The sequence below is a fragment of the Lutjanus erythropterus genome, chromosome 7, assembly GCF_056507025.1.
Source record: "Lutjanus erythropterus isolate fLutEry1 chromosome 7, fLutEry1.hap2, whole genome shotgun sequence".
Taxonomy (NCBI): domain Eukaryota; kingdom Metazoa; phylum Chordata; class Actinopteri; order Lutjaniformes; family Lutjanidae; genus Lutjanus; species Lutjanus erythropterus.
In genome coordinates this window covers 10,097,025-10,122,265 of record NC_139323.1, presented here as the reverse complement: position 1 = coordinate 10,122,265, position 25,241 = coordinate 10,097,025, and the positions used below count along the sequence as shown (strand labels likewise).

The following is a 25,241-nucleotide window of genomic DNA, read 5'->3' as shown; positions in this document are numbered from 1 at the left end:
AAAATAAATAAGATTTATTTATTTATTTATTTTCAACAGTAACAAAGGAAAATGAGAATATTTCAGCTCAGAATATTTAAGTTCACATGTCCAGGTGGGGGTTACATTTGAAAATGCTTGCTTTTTGTCTGGACACAAGATATCGCACACTTTAATCATGCAAACCCTCAATGGCACTGCATTTGGCATAAAATATATGCTCATATAATATTATTACAAACCCATCAGCCCATCAGGTACAGATGAACATATTGACCTCCTCAATTTAACATTAAGGCCAAAACGCACTGAAAGCTTCAACAGAAAAGTCAACTGTAGCTTCTATGGTTCACTGCAGGCTTCAGATTTAAAATGTAACACCACAGAACCAGCAGTATTTTAGGAAAAGGTTAAACTGCACACTGACACACACTGAGGAGATGAAGAGGAGACAGAGTCTGGACTCTTCATCATGACTTACAACAATGCTGCAATTAAGTATTTAAAAGTACACAAATCAGACTTGGAGTAAAAAAAAACACAGAAGTGTACATTAATATTATGATTCATGATCATAAAAAGTTTTTTATATCAAGTCGACACATCTGTCCATATTCTCTCTCTCTCTCTCTTTTTACTTTTACCTGGTTTCAGGTGGAGCTGCAGCTCATCTCCCTCCTCATACACTTGTGTTTCTTTGCACTGAGTCAGTTGCCTAAACAGACAAACCTGTTTACATTGTCGTTTGACAGAAACTCGCGCCTTCGCGACTGCGAGCTGATTTTGTTCTTGAGTTGCGCGGAAAAGCTGTCGCAGTGCATTGTGGGACTTGTAGTATGACTGTGGGAGTGCTATTTACCGACGGGCCATTCATAATAGAATGAATACATACATACACATGAAATTATCTCGCGGGTCGTATATAATTGAATCGCGGGCCGGATGTGGCCCGCGGGCCTTGAGTTTGACACGTGATCTATATAATTACTAAACGGTGCGCGATATTCATGTTTTTGTATTAATGCAGCAGGATAATTGACATCAGTGTCATTCAATTTACATCAATGAGGATGTTTTAGACCACAGCAGACAGCAAACTGCACACCGACACACACCGAGGAGATGAAGAGGGAGACACAGCGTCTGGACACTTCATAATGATTTAAAATAAAGTTACGAAGTGACAAAGCTTTCATGGAGGAGACGAGCGTCTGTCTGTTTGTTACTGTGCTTGCAGCTCGCGCGCACACACACACACACACACACACACACACACACACACACACACACACAAATGCGCAGAGAGAGAGAGAGAGAGAGATGCAGAGCGTTCGTAAGTGATATACATTTTAATCTTTGTGTCGAAAGTCATCAAATTCATGACTCGAGTCTGACTCGAGTCCAAGTTATGTCGAGTCCACACCTCTGAAAATTAGTTTCTATAATAGTCCATAAAGTAAATAAACAGAACTCCCTCAGTCAGTGTTTGGTGGTTTATGCCGATGTTTTTAGTATATAAAGTAGTTTAAATCAGCTCAGGTAGAGCTGAGTACTCTCCTCACAGTGCATACATTATCTGGTGGTGTTAAGTCTAAAAAATATGTTGTAATGTAAATAAGTTTGTATGTACAGAAATCCTCCGTCGTGTTTTAGCGTGGTCTATTTGTAGGCGCGCGGCAGTGTGACGCGCCTTTTCTCTCTGCTCACGTGACCCAGTCAGGAAGTGAAGTTGGACTTCATGACAACACCGTGGACTCACTTGTCTGTACATGTCTATGCTGAAGCAAGTTTACTGTATGTGTTAGTCCTGTGACTGTGGCTCTGTAAACATGACAGACATTTTGTCCAAAATAAAAAAGAGCGTAGCAGAGAAGAAGAAGACGGCTGTGACTCAGAGCGACCTGCAGCAGTGGGGTTTAACAGGTCAGTGGAGGCATGTTAACTTGGTGGAGTAATATGAAGTTATTAACTAACTTTTACTTCACTCTCTTCACTCTTCATTCATTGACCGAAGTAACGTGAACTAGTTACCGGGTACTTAGACAGTGTGTAACATAAACATTAGCACAACAGTCTCGGTTTTGGTCTCTCAGCCTAATAACTTTCTCTTCCACGAGAAGATTCATCATCTGTAGTTGGTCTTCCTGGTATCAACGAGTCCCTGCAGCAGTGATGATGATGATGATGACGATGATGGTGTTGTACTGTTGTCTCCTCACAGGGATCCAGCTGAGACCGTACCAGCTGGACGGTGTGCAGTGGTTGACTCAGTGTCTGAAGAACCAGCAGGGATGCATTTTAGGAGATGAGATGGGGCTGGGAAAAACCTGTCAGGTGTGAGATCCATCCGTCTTCCTTATTACCAATAATGATTCACGACATGATTGATGATAAAAAAAAACAAAAAACAAAAAACAATATGAAGAATGGATCATTTCAGTAGTCATAGTCAATGTGACTGATAGAGTCACAAATGTATATGGACAAAAAATACTGTGCACATCAGATTTTTTAATTTAATAAAGGACATTGTTTTCAAGTAGTCACTCTCCTTTATTTTTTAATATTGTGACAAATATTGTATCATGGACTTTTTTGTGGGATAATCCTACCATAAGTTTCTGATAATGCTACATCCCTATTATTATTATTATTATTATTATTATTATTATTATTATTATTATTATTTTATTATTGTTTAACCTATTTTTAAGCGAATATTGTCCAATAATACCAATTGATACATCATGCACCTGTAACTGAGACTTGTCAAAGTAGTTATTTTACTTAAGTAGTTACATAAATGACACGGACACTGTTAAGTGCTGTGTAAAATGTTTCAGGACTGCATATTGTATGTCATGAATTCATAATCATAATGTGTCTCTTCAGACGATCTCTCTGCTGGTGTACGTGTCAGGAGCTCTGGGTAAGAACGGACCATTCTTGGTGCTGAGCCCGCTCTCTGTCATGGAGAACTGGAGAAAGGAGTTGGAAGGGTATGGTCACATTCATATATAAACCTATATAAATTTTCTATAGTCTGCTCATCACAGACAGTAAACTACATACTGTATATGAAATCCTAAGCTTGTGTTTTTCTTGGTTACAGCTTCGCCCCCTCTCTGACTGTGCTGTGTTACAAGGGAGACAAGGAGAGACGAGCTGAGCTTCAGAGGGAGACAGACACACAGGACTTTCATGTTCTGCTCACCACATATGAGGTCTGTGGCTACTTTGTAAGAAGGAAATGACCTAAACTTTCGACTATGTTGAAACTGACATGTTTTTTTTAATATTTATAATTCTGTAATTTTTCTTCTGTAGCTATGTCTCAAAGACGCTTCATTCTTGAGACGGTGAGTGTTTTCTGACTTTGACATTTGTTCACTGAGCTTCAGAAAAGAAATGATGTCGTCATAAGAAATAATGTTATGAAGCTATAATGGACAGCTTTTATACATTAATTCCATGTAATCAAATCAGCTCTTCACTCTTCTCAGCTGGAAGTGGAATGTGCTTGTGGTGGATGAAGCTCACAGACTGAAGAATCAGGATTCACTATTGCACAAAACCTTGACTCAGGTGAGCTATACCTGGTTTGAGCTGTCAAGTGTTTGTCTCTTCATCTTTCCCACTCTTACTATTGTCTGTGTGCGTCTGTAGTTCTCAGTTAGTTTCAGAGTCTTGCTGACAGGGACGCCCATCCAGAACAACCTGCAAGAGCTCTACTCCCTGCTGAACTTCGTTCAGCCCAGCATCTTCACAGCTGATGAGACCGACAACTTTGTCAGCTCTTACTCCAATGTACGAAGTCAACCTGCTCTTGGTATGACAGTCTCTGTATTTATATTACTAGAAAGTATGGATTAGATTCAGCTCTAATTTAGGATTCCAGTAATGTATATCCAAATGTTCATCCCATTAAGAGGAATATTTTGAAAGATTAGGTGCTGGAAGATATTAGTTGCATTATTTGAGATGTATCATATGTACTGCTCTTGTTGTGGAAAAGACCTGTTAGCAGAAAATCCTTGGTTATTGCTCATTAAAAGAACTCTGGCACACTGGCTCCCTAATGCTGTGCTTCTGTTTCCAGCTGCTGAGCTGCAGAGCATCCTGGAGCCCTTCCTGCTTCGCAGAGTCAAGTCAGAAGTGGCTGTGGATCTGCCGAAGAAGACGGAGCTGGTGATGTACCACGGCATGTCGGCTCTACAGAAGAAATACTACAAAGCATTTCTGATGAAAGATCTGGGTGAGACTTCTGCACTGTGTCTCCTCCCTTCCTCCCACTGCACAGAAATGAAGCCAAAATATTCCTGATACAAGCGCTGCCATGTTGTGGTGGTGGAGCTAGAGTCTGAGCAGTAGTGATCGAGGTCTTGTCCATACACCGGGGAGGTGTTGTTGTTTGTGTGTTGTTTCACAGAGGTTTATATAGTGTTGGCGAGACCACGGCTCCAGCACGTCACTGAGCCATGTTTCAGCTCCGCTAAAAAAAATCCTGAAGACAGAAATCATGAACAACAGTCTCAATTCAGTTCTACGTAGTTTTCAGTGTTTTCACATGTTTAAGAAGAAATGGCTCAAAAAATGTCTCAAAAACGTCTCGAAATTATTGACAAAGATTGAGCAAAACTGCAGCTCTGCTATGGTGTATAATTGTAAACCTTAGGAGGATGTTTTTTTTTGCCGCATGAATCATTACAGACTCACTTCTCATGAATGTCTGTTTTCAGAGGCTTTTGGAAATGAGCAGGGTAGTAAGAACCGGCTGCTCAACATCTTGATGAACCTGAGAAAATGTGTTGACCACCCATACCTGTTTGATGGTGAGATGTGTTCGCTGATAAATAAATACCAATCTTAGTAATTACAATTGAGAAATACTTAAAATGTTGTTCCCTGTTTCTTGTGTAGGGGTTGAACCGGAGCCTTTTGAGATGGGGGAGCATCTAATTGAAGCCAGTGGGAAACTTTGCCTTTTGGACAGCATGCTGACTTACCTTCACAAAGGGTTAGTCCCTCTACCTGTTATTGGGCTCCACCTGGTGGCAGCTGAGGCTCAGCCTGACTGCTGCTACATCACTTCTTTCTCCGTAAAAAGTGTCTTACTTTATTTCTCTCTTCATGTTTGTGGTGAAGGGGCCACCGGGTCCTGCTGTTCTCTCAGATGACGAGGATGCTGGACATACTTCAGGATTACATGGAGTACAGAGGTGAAGAGGGGGATGCCTTATAACAATTGAGACCCATGCTCTCTCAGATGTGCTAAATTGAGTATTCTTTTTTACAGGTTATAGCTATGAACGTCTGGATGGATCTGTCCGAGGGGAGGAACGAAATCTAGCAGTGAAGAACTTCAGCAGCAAAGATATCTTTGTGTTTCTTCTCAGCACTAAAGCAGGTGACTGAAACCCTAAAAACTATGAACTGGAAGGCAAATTGTGTCCTTGTCATGTGTAGGATTAAAGTGAACATTATCAGGTATCAGTGATGCTTACATCATGCTCTTTAATGTGTAAGGGATGCAGAGCTTGCACCAATGTTTTCCACTATTTCAATTTGAACTTGACTTATGTCGAGTTGTTTTGTATGTTTGGTTTTGTTTGCACCCTCATAGACATTGAGTTTCTGTACTTAGTATGCTAAAAGCAACTGTTAAAGACACTGCATGTAAGTAATTATTTGAATCCTCTAAACAACTCTGTGGTAACTTTGTAGATAACAGAGTAATTTGGTGTGACTGAGCTGCACTTGCAAGCTCTTGTGCATATCTGCATTTACAGTCAGGTTCATAGAAGCAGCTGAGAGAGGAAAGGGGTCTGATGGCACAGAGATAAGAGCTGCGGCAGGATGACACACTGGTGTAAATAAGGCCAGCCACTTCTCTTAGCATGATTGATGCACAGCTTGAAAGTTAGAAGAGAGAAACCTAGTTTCCTGTCACGGATTGTCACTTTTTGTGCAGCATTCTTGAAGCTACATGAGTTAAGTGATACGTATACAAATGAAATGTGAAGAAATTGTGCTTTGGCCTCCTAACAACCTGTGTTTGTAGGAGGAGTGGGCTTGAACCTTACAGCTGCTGACACGGTCATTTTCGTGGACAGCGACTTCAATCCTCAAAATGACCTGCAGGCTGCTGCACGCTGCCATCGGATTGGTCAGAACAGGTGACGTGCATGAATAATCACTCCAAACAGGCTACATTGCAGCATTGTGCCTTGATAAGCTGTACTGAGTCCTGCTTGTTAAAGGGAAAAACCACCACTGTTCATGTGAATGTCTAGTCAGTTTTGATGTGAAATGAAGTCAACAGAGGCAATAATTTCCTCCGTCCTGCTATACTGACAGAGAAAGTTGAGTTCTCCTGCTGCTAAATCTCTTCTTCTCCCTGTATCCAGTGATTTCACAGTGACATATCCTTTATTCTTTGTTCGGATTCCCATTAGTTTCTACAATAGCGGTTGCTAATCTTCCTGAGGTGCAGTCAATAGGCTTGGATGTCAGAAGCTCACGTGCAATGCATCTTGGTATATGTAGGCACTGCTGGCATGGCTCCTTGAGCAGGACTGATGCACAGAGGAATTTATTGCTTCAGTTGTCTACAGACACCATCAACACTGAGTGGACATCCACATGAAAAGTGGTGGATATTCCCTTTAAAGGGGCATTCCAAGACTTAAGTCATTATGGGCTGTTCGCTCATCATGGAGACTAGCTTGAATATGCCATTAGGGTTATCTACAGTTAGGCTCGTTTTCGTTTTTATGCCAAACATTCTTCCACATCAAAACCTGGAAACCTGGTGCCTACATTACCCACATTGCAACTCAAACACTGACAGTTCAGTTGGAGATGTGGGTTTATTATGTTAGTAGCGGCTATTGCTGTATTGACCTCCAGCTTTATTTTTCATTTTCAAACTTGAACTTGACATTTATCAGATTTATTTTCACCTATGCAGTAGTACTCCAAAAAACGGAAGTGTAAAATCAGTGGAGTTCCTCTTAAAGACTTCACATAGTTCATGGAAAATATGCATCATAAACTCTCCAAGTCCACGCTTTGTTTAAATTCTTTTATTTTTTAACATTTTTAACATTTTTTTTTTACAGCTGATGGCTATGCCATTGTTAAGACCATCAAGATCTGACCTACAAAAAGTTACCAGCTCTTGGAAGGTGGCCTTGTGGGTTATCTGAATCATATCATGTGACATAGACTAAAGGCTTTGTGGAGGGAAGTGAGTCTCTCCTGATGTCATCACTTTGCTGAAGTCACACAGTCACAGAGACACACATGCTATAAAGGGTAGTTAAATGTACTACATTTTTTGTACAGTTTTTTTAATTGACAGATGCTCCCATTGCAGTGCCATTGAAGTAAACAAAACATGTAAACAGAACCAACTGTGCATGAAAAAATCAAAAGAACAGAAAATGAAAGACACGAGTGCACAGGCACTCACACCAGCGACCTCATTAAAATGAATATATTCAAGGAACTGAACAGGAGTTATGCATGACCAGATATAATCAGACTTAGGAGAAATAAAAGTACAGCATCAAATTAATAGACTTGAAGGCAGAATGTTAATAAAGGGCCCCCAGATTTTCTGAAAAGTTACAGGTTTCTTTCTTGCATTATACAGTACAGTATCATTTCAAGTGTGCAGTGAGACACAAGTTATCTATCATCTTGCTGATGACGAATCTCCAGATTTCATTAGGATCTTTTTTCCACTGCAGTGCTACCAAGTAAAACAGAGTGTTTGTTGTAGTGGTTCACTTTAACACAGCTGATGTATCCCAATATCCATAGTTTTGGAACCAGCTGTATTTCAGACCCGATAACTTTTTAAGTTAATTCAATACAGTCTCTCCAAAAATCTTGCTGCATGGAATTTTTAACAGGTTATGAAACAGTTTCAGTTTAATACTGTTTCCTCTATATGACCTACATATACAAACAAGATCATCAGTGAGAAGACTTTTCTTTTAACAGTTATTCTTGATGCCTGCCACCGAATCGACATGCAAAGCAATCCTGGAGAATCACAGATCCTACTTTTGATTTTGATTATTGACATTAAAAGCTCATTTTGATCAATTTTTAATTTAGAATTGAAATGAAGCTTGACCCACGCTAACGACTCAGTCTGTGCAGCATTGTTATCAACTATTCTTTTTAAAATCTGTCTCTCACAAACTTAATAGAAGTGCAGTATTGAATAGCAGGAGAACCCCTTTAACCTTTGATTGACTCGAACTCATTGCAGGCCTGTGAAAGTGGTCCGCCTTCTTGCGAGAGACACTGTGGAGGAAATCATGTACTCTCGCGCCGTGTCCAAGTTGCACCTCACCAACACTGTTATTGAAGAAGGACGCTTCTCTTTGCTGGACCAGGCTCAGTCAGCTGCTGCAGGACTAAAGGTTTTTGAACTTGCACAAAATCACACAACCATTATCTATATTCTCTGCTTCCTGCACCTTCTGTATCTCTGACTGTCCACTTTAATACAAAACCCCTCGAGTTGTCTTTGTTTTCACCTTTACAAGTCGCTACTTGTGTTTCCTGTCCCCTGCAGCTAAGTGAGATCTTGAAGTTTGGGGTAGATAAGCTTTTGTCATCCGAGGAGAGCTCTGTACAGGATGTCAAACTGGAGAATATTCTCGGTCCGTCACGTGACGGTCTTTGGGTGGATGATGAAGTCTTGACCTCAGTCAGAGAGGAGGATGAGGAGGAAGATGACAGCTCTGAATCTGACAAGCAGAGTATGTTTTATCTTTCAAACAGGTTGTTATGGCATTTAAAAATCACACTTTTACTTTTGGTTCTCTGCAACATAACCACACACCACAGCTTTCATTTGTTGGGTTAATGTTTACATTTCCAAATATCAGTAGAACTTACCGTGCTCTCTCACCATCATGCTGTCCTGTCCTTCAGACCACATGTATTACTTTGAGGGCAAAGACTACAGTAAAGACCCCAGCTCTGAGGACCAGAAGAGCTTTGAGCGTTTACTGGAGGAGCAGTTGGAGGAGTTCCAGAGAGCTGCGGGAGAGGGACGAGCTCTACGACGCAAAGCTGGAGTAAGAATGTGTCTCCGATTAGACAACATGGATTTATTTGTTAAAATGCAGCGTGCACACAGGGCTGCAGGTTTCTGGATGGGTATGCTGAGAAATGCCAAGAAAGAGTGGTGCTATCAAATCATTTAAAACATATGAACACAATATTGTTATATCAGTGCAGTGTGCTTATTATTTATTGTATTGAGGGCACTTCTGTTTATTCATGTCTTAAAAGAGTTTCATCTCACTGATCTCCTCCGCCTTCAAACTTCTAGACAAAAGGAGCCTTTTTTCAGGTCATGGTAGCTGGTGTAAAAACCACTGAAATGGGTTACACCTCATAACCTGTAGTTTGGTTTCCTTGATAGACACATTTGGGCATTGTTTCATTTTTGTTCTAGTGTGTGTATGGTTTACTGTCTTGTTATAGTTAGTTATTTAGTTTAGTATTCATTGTGTTATGCGCATATATGTGCCCAGCTCACACAGACCCATAAATTCTTAATTTTAATAAGTACATGGGCAAGGTTAGTACCGATCTGCCAATGTTAAAGAAAGGGAAAAATAATTCATGTACATGCCCTAAAATTTGTTCTTCCTTGGCCCACGTTACACCCTTTTTCTGTAATCCCGCCAGACAAACAAACAAACCAAACCTCAAACAAAAATCTTATGTCTTCGATCCAAGCTTGACAGATAAAATCTGCTGCAGTTCTTCTCATGAACACACCAGAAATGAAGGACATTTTGCTGACAGTCAGTAAAAAGAGTTTCTGTGTGATCCAAACATTTCCAGTAATTTTTCCAGTGCAGCAGTGCATTGTTTGGATGCAGTACTAAACACATTTTTGAAATGATTTGTGCTCCCAGGTTTCACTGTCGGTGGCCCTCGGGATTCCAACGAGGAAGAGGAAACCTCTTACTGAAGCCGAGCTGGAACTGAGGCGCCAGAAAAGAGAGGAGGCTGCGGCCAAGAGAGCCAAAATGCAGGAAGACGCAAAGAAGAAGCAACAAGAACAGAAATACAAGAAAAAGTAAAAACTTGCCAATCAGTTCTTTTTTTTTTAAACCCCCTTTTCACCCTTGGATACCTTTGACACAAACAGTTTTCCTTTTGTTTGGTGTGTTTGCTGATCTTGCAGAATGGCGTGGTGGGAGTCGTGTGGCTACAGATCACGGTGCCTGCCGTCTGTGGACAGTGACGACGAAGAAGAAGAAGAAGAGGAGGAAGAAGACGACAGCAGTGTGTGCTCTACAGACTCTGACAGCACGGCCATCCACTACATTCTGGGGGATGTTACTCATCCTCACGCCGCTCAAGGAAATGCCATCATCGTCCACTGTGTTGGTATGATGCCTGGGTTACATTTTTGTCACCATAGCAACATGTCATCCAGTATAACAGACTGATAAAGATAGAGTTGGTGCCCCCTCAGCACTTTTTCTACAATTTCTTTTGTTTGTAGATGACTCAGGCCGGTGGGGCAGGGGAGGCTTGTTCACAGCTCTGGAGGTGAGATCAGATGAACCGCGGAAGCAGTATGAACTGGCTGGCAAGATGAAAGGTACGATCAACCATAGTTACAAAGAAAATGATTACTCATGCCATCAAACATCATTATCTGTATAGTCTGGCTGAAAATAAAGCTCATAAAGTCTGAGCATGTTATTTCTTTCAGACTTGGACCTAGGAAATGTGCTGCTCTTCCCCATCGATGACAAACAATCCAGATTAGACGGCCAGGATCAAGTAGGTTCTGTTAAAGTGAAACCAGCGCTGCACAAAGAAGCTGAAAACTCTGCTGCTTGGAAATGTATGCTGGTTCCATGATGCATGCTGCTTCTCTGCAGTAGTAGTGATGAGAAGTGTGATAACTTTGGGTGTTGGTTTATGTGTGGTGACAGAATTGTGAGGTTGTGGCAGCCGATAAGAATGTGACAGTGATTAGATAATGACTTAACCTGTTTCCACCTCCTTCCTGTCACCCCAGTTGGCCCTGATAGTGGCACAGCAACGAGACAGAGCTAACAACCTGTCTGGGATCCTTCTAACAGCTCTGGACGAAGGTCTGAAGAAGATCTATGCTGCAGCCAAAAGAAACAAGGGTACAGTCAAACACTGAGACTCAAGACTTTTAACAAATATGAATATGCCATAACTTTCATGTTCATGATGAATTTGTAAATGATTAATCTCACGATTAACTCACTAATCAGTTCTAATTTATTGGTCATTCTTGTCTAGTTATTTCATTAACATATTTCTGAAAAATAGACACTTAAAACACATCAGAATAATGATAATATTTTAATAATAATGTAAGTTCCACCTTATTTGATTTGTCAGATACATGATGTCGTATGCTGTTAAGATAATCGATAAATGTATTTTTGCAGCAGAGTGGGGTAAGGAAAATAAGTGAAACAATTTATAAACGGTAAAGTTAGTTGTCGCCATTTTCTCACTCACACATGGCCGTTTAAAGTAAACAGAAGAAATAAAATTGCTGTAATGTGGTGTAAGGTTACAATAACAACCGTGGTGCAGAAATTACTGCAATCAACTTGGGGCCAATGAAGATACATTTAGAAAATGAATGACAGAAACATGTTCCTTGTGTTGATGATTGTAATATATCATGCTTTAGTGCTCACAACAAATACATATTATGGTGCTCTCTGGCTGCTGCTGCTTGACAAAACGCTCCAGTGCTTTAACTTTAAGTGCTCATACAGATAAATTGTTCAGCTGTGATAAGTTATTTCCAAATTGCAGAGCTTGAAGAGGAAGCATTGCAATGTGCCAACACGTTATGCAAACCGATGTATTAAATTACATCGACGGATCGCCCCAGCCCTACATACAATCCCACTTCAAATAATCCGAAGTATCCCTTTAAATGACCATGTGACTTTCTAATAACACATGCTGATAATTAAGCTTCTGTGAGGACGGTAAGAAAGGAGGGCGGGCATTATGTGTTTGTTTATTGTTAGACTGGACTGACGAGATATGCAGGACATGCTGTGTCACTGTGTCTTCCTGGCATCACTGTGTGTGCACAGACAAATTCTTGCCAACACTATTACAGGAAGATTAGAAGAATTCGATTTCCACCAGGTTATTCTGCACAATAGAGGGACAGTTATGAACACCTGTAACTAAAATTTTTTCTTTGTTCACCTCACAGTGTTCCATGTCATTGATCTAGTCATCTAGTCATTATGGCCCCTCCTTAAGTTCTGCAGATTGTAAGCAAAGGAAATGGTGCAGTCATGTTAACGCTCACTGACTATTCCTCTCAGTTTTCTTTATGCTTTTCTCCCCAAAGCAAGTGTACATCTCCCTCGCATCGGACACTCCACCAAAGGCTTCAACTGGTACGGCACAGAGAGGCTCATCAGGAAACACCTTGCCTCGAGAGGCATCCCCACATTCATGTATCTTTGAAAAGTTTTCAGCAGTGATATTTCTCAGAATCTCCCTCTGAAAGGTCAGAGTTATTTTCTCTTAACTTCACTGACAGATACTATCACAGCAGAACAGGAAAGAACACAGCTCCACCTCAGACATCCACCTCCACGACATCAACATCCTCCCCTCTACCACAGTTGCGTAACTCAGACACACCAACTGGCGAGACAGAAGCAGAAACCCCTGGCCCCTCGGCTCCTCTCCGGAGCCCCGGCCCCGCAGAGCTCCCCAGCTTCATGAGGGGAGTCCATGTGTTTTTCTACAACCTGCTTGCATCAGAGAGGAAGAGGCTTGCCCGCTATCTTATCACATATCCTTTCAGACTGGCACCTCCATCACAGTGTTGTGCTGTTAAAGTCTCTCCTAGGTTATCAGATACTGATTATTTAGGTTTGATTGATTGTTGAGTCTCAGTGTTCTGGTGAGCAGCCTCAGTTTGAGATTTTGACGAAGGTGTGGACTCAAGACACATGATTTTGACTGGATTGATGCATTTAACAACTCTAGACTTGACTTGACAAATTCAAAAAAATGTTTGCAACTTGACTTTAACACCAAGGACTTGTGACTTCACTCAGACTTGAGCCTTTTGACTTAAACATACTTGAGACCACTGTGTCACGAATCAATTTCCTGGATCAACGTAACTTAATTCCACAGATCCAATAATTTGAAAGGATCCAACAGTATCCAGTCAAACTGCAGGAGAGAACCAACGTTATGAACTAAAGTTACATTACTGAGCTCCAGTTGAAAAAAAAATGACACGAAAGATAATTTTGTTTGTGTACAAGAAGTAAGCACTGGACAAAAAAAACGTAATGGAAACAAAAAAGTACATTTTCAGAAATATTGCTTTGTCTTACAGCATTTGAACGTTGAAGTTTGTTACACGGAAGTCGTCTTCAGAAACTGTTTTGAAAAGGGCAGTCACATGCACAAAACACTTGTCAGGTGATTGGATGAACCATCTATCACGTCTAACAACGGCTAACCAATCAGATCAATGGTCCACATGACGTAGTAGGAGAGCGCTGAGGAAGAGACGCAACAAGTTGCAGTCTGAAGTATGTAGTTAGTACGTCAATACACGATTTTTGACATTTTTGTAAAGAAAATTTATGCATAAAAGGCACTCTTAGGAATACCAAAATCATTTTTGATTCAAAATAGGCAGCAAATGAGAAATTGTTAACTAACTACTAATAGATGTCTCACCTCACCACGTTTTGTGTAGACGGATAACTTGAACACCTGCCTAACAAGTTAACGTTATAACTTCTTAAGAACTTGAAACTTAAAGTTTACGACTTGATACTTACTTGTGATTTGCTAAACAGCGGCTTGGTCCCACCTCCATCTCCACCTTTGGCATTCAGTAACATGGGAATGAGACTCAACAATCAACTATCTTTCTCTGGAATCGCTTATCCCGCCTTTAAACAATGTTCAGTTATTGTGAGATAATTGCTGGTATAGAGCTCATGTCCAAGCATGTAGTTTGAATGTTGTTAAGACAAATCTCCTGCTGTTGTCTTGTCATGAAACAATGAATCAATAATCAACATGTTTTGAGCGTTTTGAGAAGCTCCTGCCTGTGAACACCTGCAACAGTTTGTGTGGAGGTGTGCGCTTATGATTATTACTTATGATTATATGTTGTCAAAATGTCACCGCTCCTTAGCTGCAGTGCACTTATGATGGAGATGAGGAGGAGATCATGAGTCCAGAGGTCACCCACATAGTTGCAGAGGTGGAGAACAGCATCCACTCACAGGTTAGTAACATGAAGAGGTTTACTGATAGTGATCTGCCCTTTAACTAACATTAGCATTTCCCCTAATTTACATTTGTCAGTGGTGGGACACCTTTATTTTTAGATTTACAGGCAGCTGAAAACCTTAATCTTAACCTTAATCTAAATCCAAAGGATAAGAAATAAAAAATATGAATAAACTACCCAACTACAGTATTTCATTTTTTTATTGCACTGTTTATGATTTGTGTAAACAGGAACTCAAAGATCTGGTGCGTCAGTACTCTCAGGCCGTCCCGGTGCAGAAGGACTGGCTGGAGTCCTGCTTCTCCAAACAACGAAAAGTCAACACCACAGATTTCCTACATCAGTTCAGATAACACCCTGTTTTATTGTTTTTTAATCTCTCTTTTTTTTAAAATGAGCTTGAATGAACTTGGGCGGCTGCTTGAAAAAACACTAAATATCAAATCATTTGAAAACAGTTTGCAGTCATTGTAAGTGACATAAATAAACTCTTCTGTACAGCTGTGTTTGAGGTTTGTGTGTAGACACAAGAAACACCAGGGTGTGTGTAACAAACCCAGAGCTATAAATCCTGTGTTCCTTTTATGATGAGGCTTTGGAGACACATTTCAGACTCAGGATCAGTTAATTGGAAACAAAAATCATGTCTTCAATGGGAAATGTGGATTTTTGGGTGAGTGGTTATGTGTAGGGGGAGGGTTGAGCTGATGGTCGATACTGACGGTCATCGACCACTGAGCCCTCTACCACTGTAACCTTGCGATTTAAAAGCCTTCTGTATTTGCGATAGTGTGTCCTATCAGAGATGCCACAGAATTCTTGCTTAAGTTCTGTTTTTGACATGTGGAAGAGAAAATAAAAAGGGTCTGTTGCTGCTGGACATTGCACTACATCCCCACATTGTGCTTATAATTTTCTTTTTTTAACACAACTAAGTTACAAACAAGTGGTGCTGAGACAAAGATCTTTTTAGACCCAGCAAAGATGTCATCGTCCATCGTGATGTTTCACTGTGGACGTCGTCTTATGCCAATTTCCTAGATATTGCCCAAGGCTAATTATTTTAGGGTTCCAGGAAATTAATGTAAGTCAAATTCCCAACAGACATCTGAGTCAGCATGTGTGTGTCACATGTATGTGTGTGTGTGTGTGTGTCAGCTTCTTAAATTATATTCAACAGAAATACAAGGGCAACACTTCTGTTTTTTCATGTGTTGAATTAAAAAATCTTCTGGTTTATTTCTCTCAAATATGTTAAAATCCATGTTAGTGAGCACTTCTCATTTGCCTGAATAATCCATCCACCTGACAGGTGTGGCATACAGACATGATGATCAGATGGACTGGCCACAATAAAAGGTCACTAATATGTGCAGTTTTAGGCATAGGTTAAGTTTAGGCATGAGGAGTGATTGGTTAGGTTTAAGCCAATCAGAGGCAGAGTGGGGTGGGTCATGACTTTGCCCTTCTGGGGAAAAATATGCAACTGTAATATTATGTGAAATAACTAAATTTGACAGAAATAAGCCTTTGTGTGGATATTATAAGTGCTCAACTCATGAAAAATGGGAGTGGAAAATAAAGTGTTACCTTTAAATTTTGGTTAAGTGTGTATTTATATGGTTCAAAATCCAGGAGCCCAAACTTTGTGGGGCTAAAAATGCTGGACCATATGAGGGCTGTTGAGAGTTAAGACTTGGTTTTAAGGTCACGGTTAAAATGGACCTTTTTCACAGCCATGTTGATATATCAACCAATGATACTAATTTAGATCCTGCTCCATTTAGTGTAGCAGAGCCAACAAACACGCACAATAGCAGCTCACTGACTCTGTTTGAGCTGAATGGAACGAAACCTTAATTGGTATCATGTCGAAATGGCTGCTGTGACAAACGTCTGTGAGGTTTTGACACTTGGTTGTGGTTGGGTTTAGGGTAAAGGGGGTTAGGGAACACATGTTAATGACAGGTCCCCACGAACACAGCAACACTAGTGTGTGTCAGTGGTGAAAGGTGGAGTCTGTCATTGGGGCGGCGCTGCTCGGCGGCTAAACACAGAAGAAATTCATCTTACAGCGTCAATATTTTTCATCTGTGGTGGGGAGACGACGCGAAAGGACAACTGTACATTTACATTTAACTAACAGCTGTTGAGTGTTTTTAGTCTTTTAAGGTAAAAAGTTGAATTTATTGACAAGGAGGAGGCTGAGAGTTACCTGTGGGTTGTGAACCTGAAGCAGCGACGGTAAGTTACATGAATTTAGGCTAATTACACTTGACTTACACAACTTGTTATTTGTTTAGCTAGTCCGACAAATAACTTCTATTAAGTACAACATTCAAGGCTTTTGTGTAACACCTCTAACAAACCAGTTTATAGGTAAGTTAGTGAAACTAATAACAGCTTTATTTCACGTACACATCTGGATAACTCGTGGACTGAGGTGAAAAGATGCTACTAGCTAAATATAGCTAGCACAGTATTAGTGGTTTAAAATATGTCGAGGTAAAGATTGGCTGCTTGCATTTTCACCTGTGCGTCAAAATACGTGGAGTCAGCACGAAATAAAGTAAGTAAAGTAGACGGAGACATATCTGGGTCATCTTCAGTGGAAAGTGCAAACAATATGTGTGTGTGAGACCACAGAGAGGCTTTAAATGAGTGTGTATTTACATTTACAGGAACGATCAGGGGCGTATTGGAAGGTAAACCCACCTAATCTGAGCTTTTACAGCCCTGCAGTCATATTAAGTGTTACACTGAGCTGCATGTGGAGAAAGTCTCTTATGGAAAAATCAATTTATGTGACCGTGAGAGACATTTTTCTGTCAAAAGTGACGTGTTGGACTATTCATCTTTTAAAACTTCCCATTACTGAAGTGAAAACTCTTAAGTATAGCTGTAAGTTTTTGAATGTTGTAGATAGATTTATAGAGAAATAGATAAACACTATGAGAGAGAAGTATAAACACGATAAATAGTAAAGTGATTAATTAAAGCTTATAGTTTAAGATTGTAGTTCAATACAGAGAGAGATAAACATTTGCATACTCCATGAATAGGCAAAATACGGTATCATAAAATATATAATATACATTATAGAGACAGAGTTACAATGAATAATTGATCATTAAATGAATTACCAGCTATTTTGACCAGCAATTAATCATTTTGAGTCATTTTTTTTAATAAAAACAAACAAACAAAATTCTCAGATTTGAGCTTCTTAAATGTGAATATGTTCTCCTACACTGACAGTTAGCTGTTAATCTTTGGGGTTAAAGACAAAACAAAAAAAATGAGGACATCATCTTGGGCTTTGAGAAACACTAGTCAACATTTTTCACCATTTTCTGGCATATTATAGACCAAATAACGAACCGCTTAATCAAGAATATAATCAATAGATTAATCAATAGTGAAAATAATCATTAGTTGCAGCCCTAATAGAGAGTAGAGCTACACTGATATATTGGTCAACTGATATTAACCCAGTTTTGATCAAGCACTGCTGTTTTTTTTGTTTTTTTTACATAATATATGTAGATTTTATTTATTTATTTATTTATAATAGGCAGCATTTTATGTATATTTGATCCTTTTTTATTAATTCATGTTGTTCTGTTTGTTTTTTCAACTTGTAGTTATTTATGTATAACTTTTAAAATGCAGGTGAAATTTACTGTTTCATTGCCCCGATGTCATTTTGGATTTTTCACATATATAAATAAAGAATATTGGCCGACATATTGCTATCAGAATTTTTTAACTCCCTAACATGTGTATCAGCCTAGAAATACAATAAAATATAAATACATGATAACATTCTCTATACATTAGTCAGCAGCAGTGGAATGTAATTTAAGTACATTGACTCAAGTACTCTGCTTAACTACAGTACTTTATGTGACAGTTTTAATTTTCAGCTACTTTATACTTTATACTCCACTATATGTCAGAGGCAAATATTGTACTTTTTACTGCTCTACATCTTTTGAAAGTTTTAATTATTTTACAGATCAATAATAATAATTGATTAAATATAATCAACAAATACACTATTATACATGAATTATGATGTATTATCAGTTAAGATAAAGCTTTATTAATCCTAAGGGAAGGTATCCAGCAGCATATTATTCTGTAATCGACCCTTCTGCATAATGAATATGTGTACTTTTCCTACTTAAATTCTATGTTGATGCTAGTATTTCTGTACTTTTACTTAAGTAAAATCGTGACTGCGTTTCTATATTATGGCATTACTTAAGCATAAGAACCAAGTACTTTTCTAACCCTGTTGGCAAGTCTGCGCTGCAAAGTTGTGTTAAATTCTAAATGCAGTGATAGTGTAGTATGACAAAGGTTACTGAAGGAGCAAAACAGAGTAGTTTGGTTGAGACAGAAACTGAAAATCTGAGTGTTCAGAAAGTTCATTTTCAGATGGAAGTTAAGCTGAATCCGTCTGTCTGTGGGAAATGTTTTCAGTTTTTTGATGTGCGTATGTCATGTTAAAAATGATGCCTTAAAAAGTACAGTGGGGATACGGTTGTGAATCATTACTCAGAAATCCAGAGAGAAGTTTTTATCTTTTGGAAGTTTTGTGGTCTGATTTTCCATCTGAGTCTTGTATCTGTCGGTGAGAGGCATCATTTCCTTATTCCCACATGTGAGTTCATCTGTCTCCTGAGTATTAACCACCAGACATTTCAGACAGAAAAGTCCCCTGTGTGGGAGACACTTTGTCATGCACTAAAACGTGTTCTCATGCAAATCAAGACACCAGCACAAGTGTGGGCTTTTCTTATGAATCTTTTGAATGCTAACTTAAGTATGTGTTAAAATGCTAAAATGCAGCCGCTGTATTTTCAGTCAGATATTTTGGCTGGCCAGTTTTGTCAGTTTTGTTTAAGATGGCTCATGTGTTCGACAGAATTTCCGGTGCAGCTTAAATTAAACACACATGGATGTCAGGAGGAAGAGGCCCAATGATGCTGCCCACTTCAGTCTTCTCAGCTTCAGCACCGAATAGGTGAGCAGGACAACAAGTAAAGAGCAGTTCTACCAGATCTTAGTCATGACTGATATTCATCTAAATTAAAAGGATCAGATTATTTGAAGTGGGGTTGTATGAGATACTTATTGATTACCTACAGTAGATGGTGGTTGACATACTCTCAGTTTGGAGGAGCAGCAGGAGAACTGGTATAGAAAACTAAGCAATGTACTGCTGTGGACACAGTGAACAACAAAATGTATTTTAGCTTAAAAAAAAGGTCTATATCAATTTAAATGTAAGCTATATTTAGCATATTTTCACTGCCTTACTTTGCCATCGGACAGCTTTTTCTGATGTCAGACCACTATGACAAAAGCCAACTTTTGTCCTCTCCAAACCAACCAAACTCCATAGGCGAAATTGTCGATGTTACCTTGCAGAACACAGGTGCTGCTGGTCCACTGCTGCCTTGATCTGTTAGTTAGTTAGTTAGTTAGTGTCATTGTGTGACTTCAGTGGATCCAAACTATCCTTTTAAAACAGCAAAGTCATAAAATAACACAAACAAACTAATCAATAGATGTACTTCTGTGTTCTGCAAGGTAAAATTATGGATTTTGCTTATGGAGTTTGGTTGTTTTGGAGAGAGGAAAAGGCTTTCTGACGGCAGAAAAATATTCTAAATATAGCATCTACTTAAAGTGATGCTGATTTTTTAAGTGGGCCTTTTAAAGTGGCTAAAATATTTTTTTTCTGCTGACCCTGTCTACAGCAGTACGTAGCTTAGCTTCCTGTTTCTCCAAACTAGAGGCGTGTCAGCCTCCCATCTACTCTAAATAATACACTGACTATAGTTACATACCTCATACAATCCTATATCAAGTGATCCGAACTATCCCTTTAATGTTAATAAATCTGTTTCTTGCTCACAGTCACGTCAGCCAGCTGAGCAGGTACCTCAACAGCCACCACAACACACCTGAAGAGGACGATGAGACCATGAGCACGCAAGAGAGAGAGGCCAGCATTGTCTGCAAGCCAGACTCCACCCCTAAACCTGAGGGTCACCGCCCACCTCCAGAGGACGCCACCTTCACCGATGACTCCCTGTTCAGCAGGCAGAGGCTGGACAGAGAGCAGGAACACAAACACGACCACACTCTCCCTCATCCTGGCCTGAGCTACCTCTCGTACCCGCCTCCCCGCAGCCTGCCTGCAGGATACGGCCAGCCCACTCCGTTCCCCAGCCATGCCAACGGCGCCTGGCTCCACCCGAGCTTTGCCAGCAGCTGGTCGGGGTATCCCAACAGCCTGCCATCCTCTGTGGGCCAAAAAGATTATTCTATCTGCAGCGGAGACAGCTGCCTCTCGGGGTGTAAGTCCCTGTCCCTGCCTGGCAGACACAGCCCCAGTATGATCAGCTTAGAGCAGCCGCTGTCTCTGTGCTCCAACCCGCCTTCAGCCAACCTGTATCACCACACACTGCCTCCATACTCGTGTTCGCCACAGGGAGCTGCCTGCTGTGCACAGTGCCCTGCGGACGCCTTCAACAGGGGGCCTGTGGCCAACAAACACCCCTGGCCTCAGTACCACCCAGCTTATGGCCCCTACTGTGAGTCTGCTGCTTGGTTTATCAACCCAACACACACACACACACATTATAGATCTGCAACTATTAGTTAATTAATTGATCAGTCAGTTGAAAGCATTAGTTGCCAGCTATTGTCATGTATAGTCATTTTTCAAAGTCATTTACAATAATAAATGAGGAGTCTTTGGGTTTTGGATTGTTGGTTGGACAAACAAAGCTATTTGAAGATGTCATTTTGGGTTTTGGGAAATTGTCTTTAGCATTTTTCACTCATTTAATCATGAAAATAATGAGCAGATTAATCGATAATGAAAATAGTCGTTAGTTGCAGCCCTCCTTTATTCATTTATTTGGAAGCAGTACGCCTAATTTTTCTTTATTATGTCTTTAACGCTTTAGATCCAGGTGACTGCAGACCTCCTGCTGCTGGATACACACAAATGTGAGTTTTTTGATATATTTGAGCCACTCATTTCGTGTTGCATGTTTCTAACTACGATTAAAATTTAAAATTTATCTCCCCACAGCGGCCACAACGTTCCAGCTAAAGAGAAGAACCCTCCGTACAGCACACCGCTCTCACGGGAGCAGAGTAAGTGTTGACCAGTACGTCTGCAGATAATCAGATTATTGGCTGAGCTGCTGTTCACTGCTCTAATTATTTACTTGTTGTTTTTCAATGCAGGGAGGGTTTTTGTCACTTACGAAGCAGACAACGACAAGCACGTCAACGAGGTCATCAACTTTGTTGCTCTGCTGCGACACAACGGCTTTGATACGCATGTATGTACAGGTTTTTTATGTTTTGGTACAAGAGGCCGAGACTGAGACCAGGGGCAATTGTAACACTCATAACTCACAAACTACTTGAAGTTAAGTTACATCTTTTGATATAATAAACATTTATGTGCACTAGTTAATAATACAGTTGATATATTTTCACTAATTTGAACAAAACTTGTTGGGTGCAGTTGTAATACTGAAACAGTCATATTCCTCATAAGTCATATCAACTGTATCTCAAATAAAAGCACACATCAAAGTAATCACATTACTGCTTTATTATCTATTATTATTATTATTATTATTCTGTCAAGGTGAAAATTATTGTGTTCCACTGGCAGAGATAATCCTACTGAGCATGTGCAGAGTGAGTGTCATCACTCCTGCTTGTTTCTGATTGGAAGACTTGAGCGTATTACAGTTGCCTCCCGTCACAATTGCTCCTAGTGTCCCCTACTGTCATACAGTGGCAGAGATCAGTAACTCCAGAAAAGGTGAAGTGAAGAAAAAGGGTTTAAATTTGTCGAGACGACTGTGTAAACTGTAACTTATTTTACCAAAAACAGTGGACACGAACCGTCACAAAAACCTCAGAGGAAAAGCACAATGCCAACAAAAAAATTTAATCTCTTTAATTTTACAATTCATTGTTTTTTTTTTTGTTTTTTTTTAAATAATTATAAAAAGAACTACCTTGACATCAGTGGCAGCTCAGTTGGTAGAACGTATCCCCCGTGTACCGAGGCTGTAAGTCCTCTGCAGGAGCCGTGGGTTTGATACCAGTCTGCAGCCCTTTGCTGCAGGTCATTCCCTCACTCTCTCTCATCTTTTCCTGTCCTTACTTCAGCTGTCCTATCAATTAAAGACATAACAGGCAGTTAAAAAATACCTTGAAATTAATAAAATAAATTAATTTGGAACACATTGTAATTCCACACGAATTTATGAATTCCACAGTAGAGTCACCTGGCTGGCTGCTAAGCTGACGTTAGGCTTACTACCTGATTTTATTGCCCATGACCTGATTTAGCTTCTGCCTAAACTAAACTAAATTACCAAGATGTTGGTTCACATAAGTGGATAATAGTTATAACAGCCTCTTGCTTGCCTTCGCCTCTCTTGCTCAGCTGTGTTCTTAATAGTTTGGTTTGTTTTTTAGTTGTGTTTTATTGTAAGTGCACATTTAACAGGCCGTTTTCTTTGAACTTATGTATTTCTATTGCATAAAATGTTAAAATGTAATCTGTTGGAGGTGCACTGAATGACTGATGTCTTTATTTGTTTCAGATTGATATTTTTCAGCAGCAGTTCAGGAGTATAAGCAATATAGACTTCATGGAGCGGTACCTCAGTGAGGTAAACACAATCAGATCTGTCTGAGTTAATAAAAATGTCTATCTTTTCTGCCGGAGTCAACATGTTTTATCAAGCAGTCTCATAAAACAACGTATTTCTGTCGTCTCCTCACCCAGAAAGAGTACCTGATCATCATCATCATCAGTCCCAAGTACTACGAGACAGTGACAGCCTCTCCTGTCGGCCTGGAGAACGACGAGAGGACCTTCAACACCGTCTACATACATAAACAGGTTCGCAGCTCCTCCTGAGTCCAAATGAACACTGAAAGATTCACTTTGAAAGCTGTCAAGTTTTTTTTTTTTAATGTCTTTTTTTCTTTGTGCCATACAGCTCCAGAATGAATTCATTCAGAATGGAAGCAAGAATTTCAGGTTCATTCCCATCATCTTCCCTGGAGCTAAAAAGGTATGTTTTATGCTCCATGACAGGAGGAAACCTGCTTCTTCTTTTTATCTTTCCCTGTGCTCATAAACACATACCACATGTGTACGATGCAACAACAACACAAGCAGCTTGACGCTTTTAACTGTTATTTATGTCATAGCTGAAGAACTGAGAGTGTTTTTATGATTACAGTGTCACGTTCCCAACTGGCTTCAAAACACACATGTGTACGGGTGGCCGCGCGACCGGGATGACATTCTGAGGCGACTGATGAGGGTGGAGAAGTACAATCCACCTCCTATTGGGGAGCTACCAACCATCGTTTCCATCCCTATACAATGACCTCTGACCTCTGACCTCTGACACAGACTGGACTGAAACCTGCTTTCTGGAGAACTACTGGCCATTGATGAGGTGAACGGGCGTCCGTGCGCTGGATATTTTATTTTACATACATTTACATTTTGAGTTACTCTGATGTTAACGGTGCTATGTGAACTTTTCTCCTGGGATATGTTGCATAAGTGTAATTAGTTCCTTTAAATTCCACATGATGCACAGAAAAAGGGCCAGTGTTGATGTAAAATGGAGGCTTAGCTTTTTGGACAAGCTTTTTGGTCTGAGAGACTAACGGGGACAATGGCTTGGACAGTATTGAGGGAGAGTGCGTCCACAATGAATGCCCTTTTTAAAAAAAAAAAAAAAAAAAGCACCACCACTTTTTCAACCACATTATGGAAAGGACCACTTTATGAAAAGGTAAGAAGCTATATTACACTGTTCAAAGTGACCAGACTTAAAAAAAAATCATTTTACTTCTTTGGTTTATCACTGCCTTGATCAGTTAGCTTGTTTGTGTTCTTGTGTAGTTTGGGCATGTTTGCTTTTTGTTTTTGTAAAGGGTTAAAGCTACTGGAGACAGCAGTAGACCAGAGAGGTAAAATGACTTGTGGTCAATGAAATCTGGGGGCTTTGAGTGGAGCGATGTAGCAGCAAAGAGGATATTACTCTTCAAAAAAGGTCATATCTGTGACAACCCTTTTCATAATGTTGCCAGACACTTGCCAGAATAACAATCTGAGCCTGTCTGTGGCAAAAAAAAAGCAATTTGAGGAATTACGCTGTAGTTCAGTTGTGTTTCTGCCGGCTCCCTCAGTACTAGTCCAATTCTAAAAATTGTTGTCTCCATTACACTTACACAATCACACCCACAATAAGGGGGGAAAAGGGCTGAAAAATACAACAGTTACCCCTTAAACTCTCTATGTTCCACCTGCTACAACACCATGAGTAATGTTTACTGGTGCTACTCCATGTTAATTACCTTTACAGTTTGTCAAGAGCAATCTTTAGTTCTTTAAAAGCACAATTAAAAATTCATGGTTGGTTGGTTGAGACACCTACTCTTGTAAACAAAAGACTTAACATACAGGTATTGGGACTCACGTGTGCACGTGTTGTATAATTAAATATTTGACAAGCATGATGAATCGTCTGATGTCTGTATATTTGCAGAATGGACCAGTAAAGATTTCAGCTATGATAAGTAAACAGTGACACACCTCTCAGTGACATGCTGCATCAGACTTATTATCTCTCTTATTGTCTGTAAGGCAAACATTTGCCCAGCTGGACGGAGTTATTGTTGTATTCTGAAGAGTATAAATGACAATATTCACTCTGTCTTTATGGAACAAGGTAGATACTGTTTTAAGAGAAGGCAGATTGTTTTCAGCATTATTTGTAATGTATTTTTCTCATATGAAAGTGTTTTACATGTGAACAAGACGCTGACTTGCTGAATG

The 25,241-nt window shown here is 39.9% G+C and overlaps 2 protein-coding genes across 2 annotated transcripts; both read left to right on the top strand.

Annotated features, from left to right (window-relative positions):
• The first annotated feature begins 1,679 nt into the window (after positions 1-1,679).
• Positions 1,680-15,182, top strand: chd1l (chromodomain helicase DNA binding protein 1-like). Its single transcript, XM_084722610.1, has 25 exons — positions 1,680-1,902; positions 2,201-2,313; positions 2,872-2,978; positions 3,092-3,203; positions 3,307-3,338; positions 3,483-3,564; positions 3,646-3,808; positions 4,079-4,234; positions 4,719-4,811; positions 4,900-4,996; positions 5,125-5,198; positions 5,276-5,386; positions 6,041-6,155; positions 8,264-8,417; positions 8,573-8,759; positions 8,935-9,080; positions 9,933-10,096; positions 10,205-10,410; positions 10,529-10,627; positions 10,742-10,812; positions 11,054-11,168; positions 12,395-12,503; positions 12,590-12,847; positions 14,233-14,314; positions 14,551-15,182. The coding sequence occupies exons 1-25, from the start codon at positions 1,809-1,811 to the stop codon at positions 14,671-14,673; spliced, it is 3,063 nt and encodes a 1,020-aa protein (XP_084578736.1). The 5' UTR covers positions 1,680-1,808; the 3' UTR covers positions 14,674-15,182.
• Positions 15,183-16,346: 1,164 nt separating this feature from the next.
• traf3ip2l (TRAF3 interacting protein 2-like) lies at positions 16,347-24,120 on the top strand. Its single transcript, XM_084722146.1, has 10 exons — positions 16,347-16,564; positions 19,254-19,352; positions 20,252-20,931; positions 21,310-21,352; positions 21,438-21,502; positions 21,596-21,693; positions 22,981-23,049; positions 23,166-23,282; positions 23,383-23,457; positions 23,629-24,120. The coding sequence occupies exons 2-10, from the start codon at positions 19,288-19,290 to the stop codon at positions 23,776-23,778; spliced, it is 1,362 nt and encodes a 453-aa protein (XP_084578272.1). The 5' UTR covers positions 16,347-16,564; positions 19,254-19,287; the 3' UTR covers positions 23,779-24,120.
• The last annotated feature ends 1,121 nt before the right edge of the window (positions 24,121-25,241 follow it).

What these genes read in the sequence shown, in the direction of transcription:
- chd1l (XM_084722610.1), top strand. Translation starts at nt 1,809, where the DNA reads ATGACAGACATTTTGTCCAAAATAAAAAAGAGCGTAGCAGAGAAGAAG. An exon ending in TGGAGAAAGGAGTTGGAAGG is followed by an intron (nt 2,979 to 3,091) that starts GTATGGTCACAT and finishes TCTTGGTTACAG; the next exon opens with CTTCGCCCCCTCTCTGACTG. An exon ending in ACTGGCTGGCAAGATGAAAG is followed by an intron (nt 10,628 to 10,741) that starts GTACGATCAACC and finishes TATTTCTTTCAG; the next exon opens with ACTTGGACCTAGGAAATGTG.
- traf3ip2l (XM_084722146.1), top strand. Translation starts at nt 19,288, where the DNA reads ATGTCAGGAGGAAGAGGCCCAATGATGCTGCCCACTTCAGTCTTCTCA. An exon ending in TCAGCTTCAGCACCGAATAG is followed by an intron (nt 19,353 to 20,251) that starts GTGAGCAGGACA and finishes TCTTGCTCACAG; the next exon opens with TCACGTCAGCCAGCTGAGCA. An exon ending in ACAACGGCTTTGATACGCAT is followed by an intron (nt 21,694 to 22,980) that starts GTATGTACAGGT and finishes TATTTGTTTCAG; the next exon opens with ATTGATATTTTTCAGCAGCA.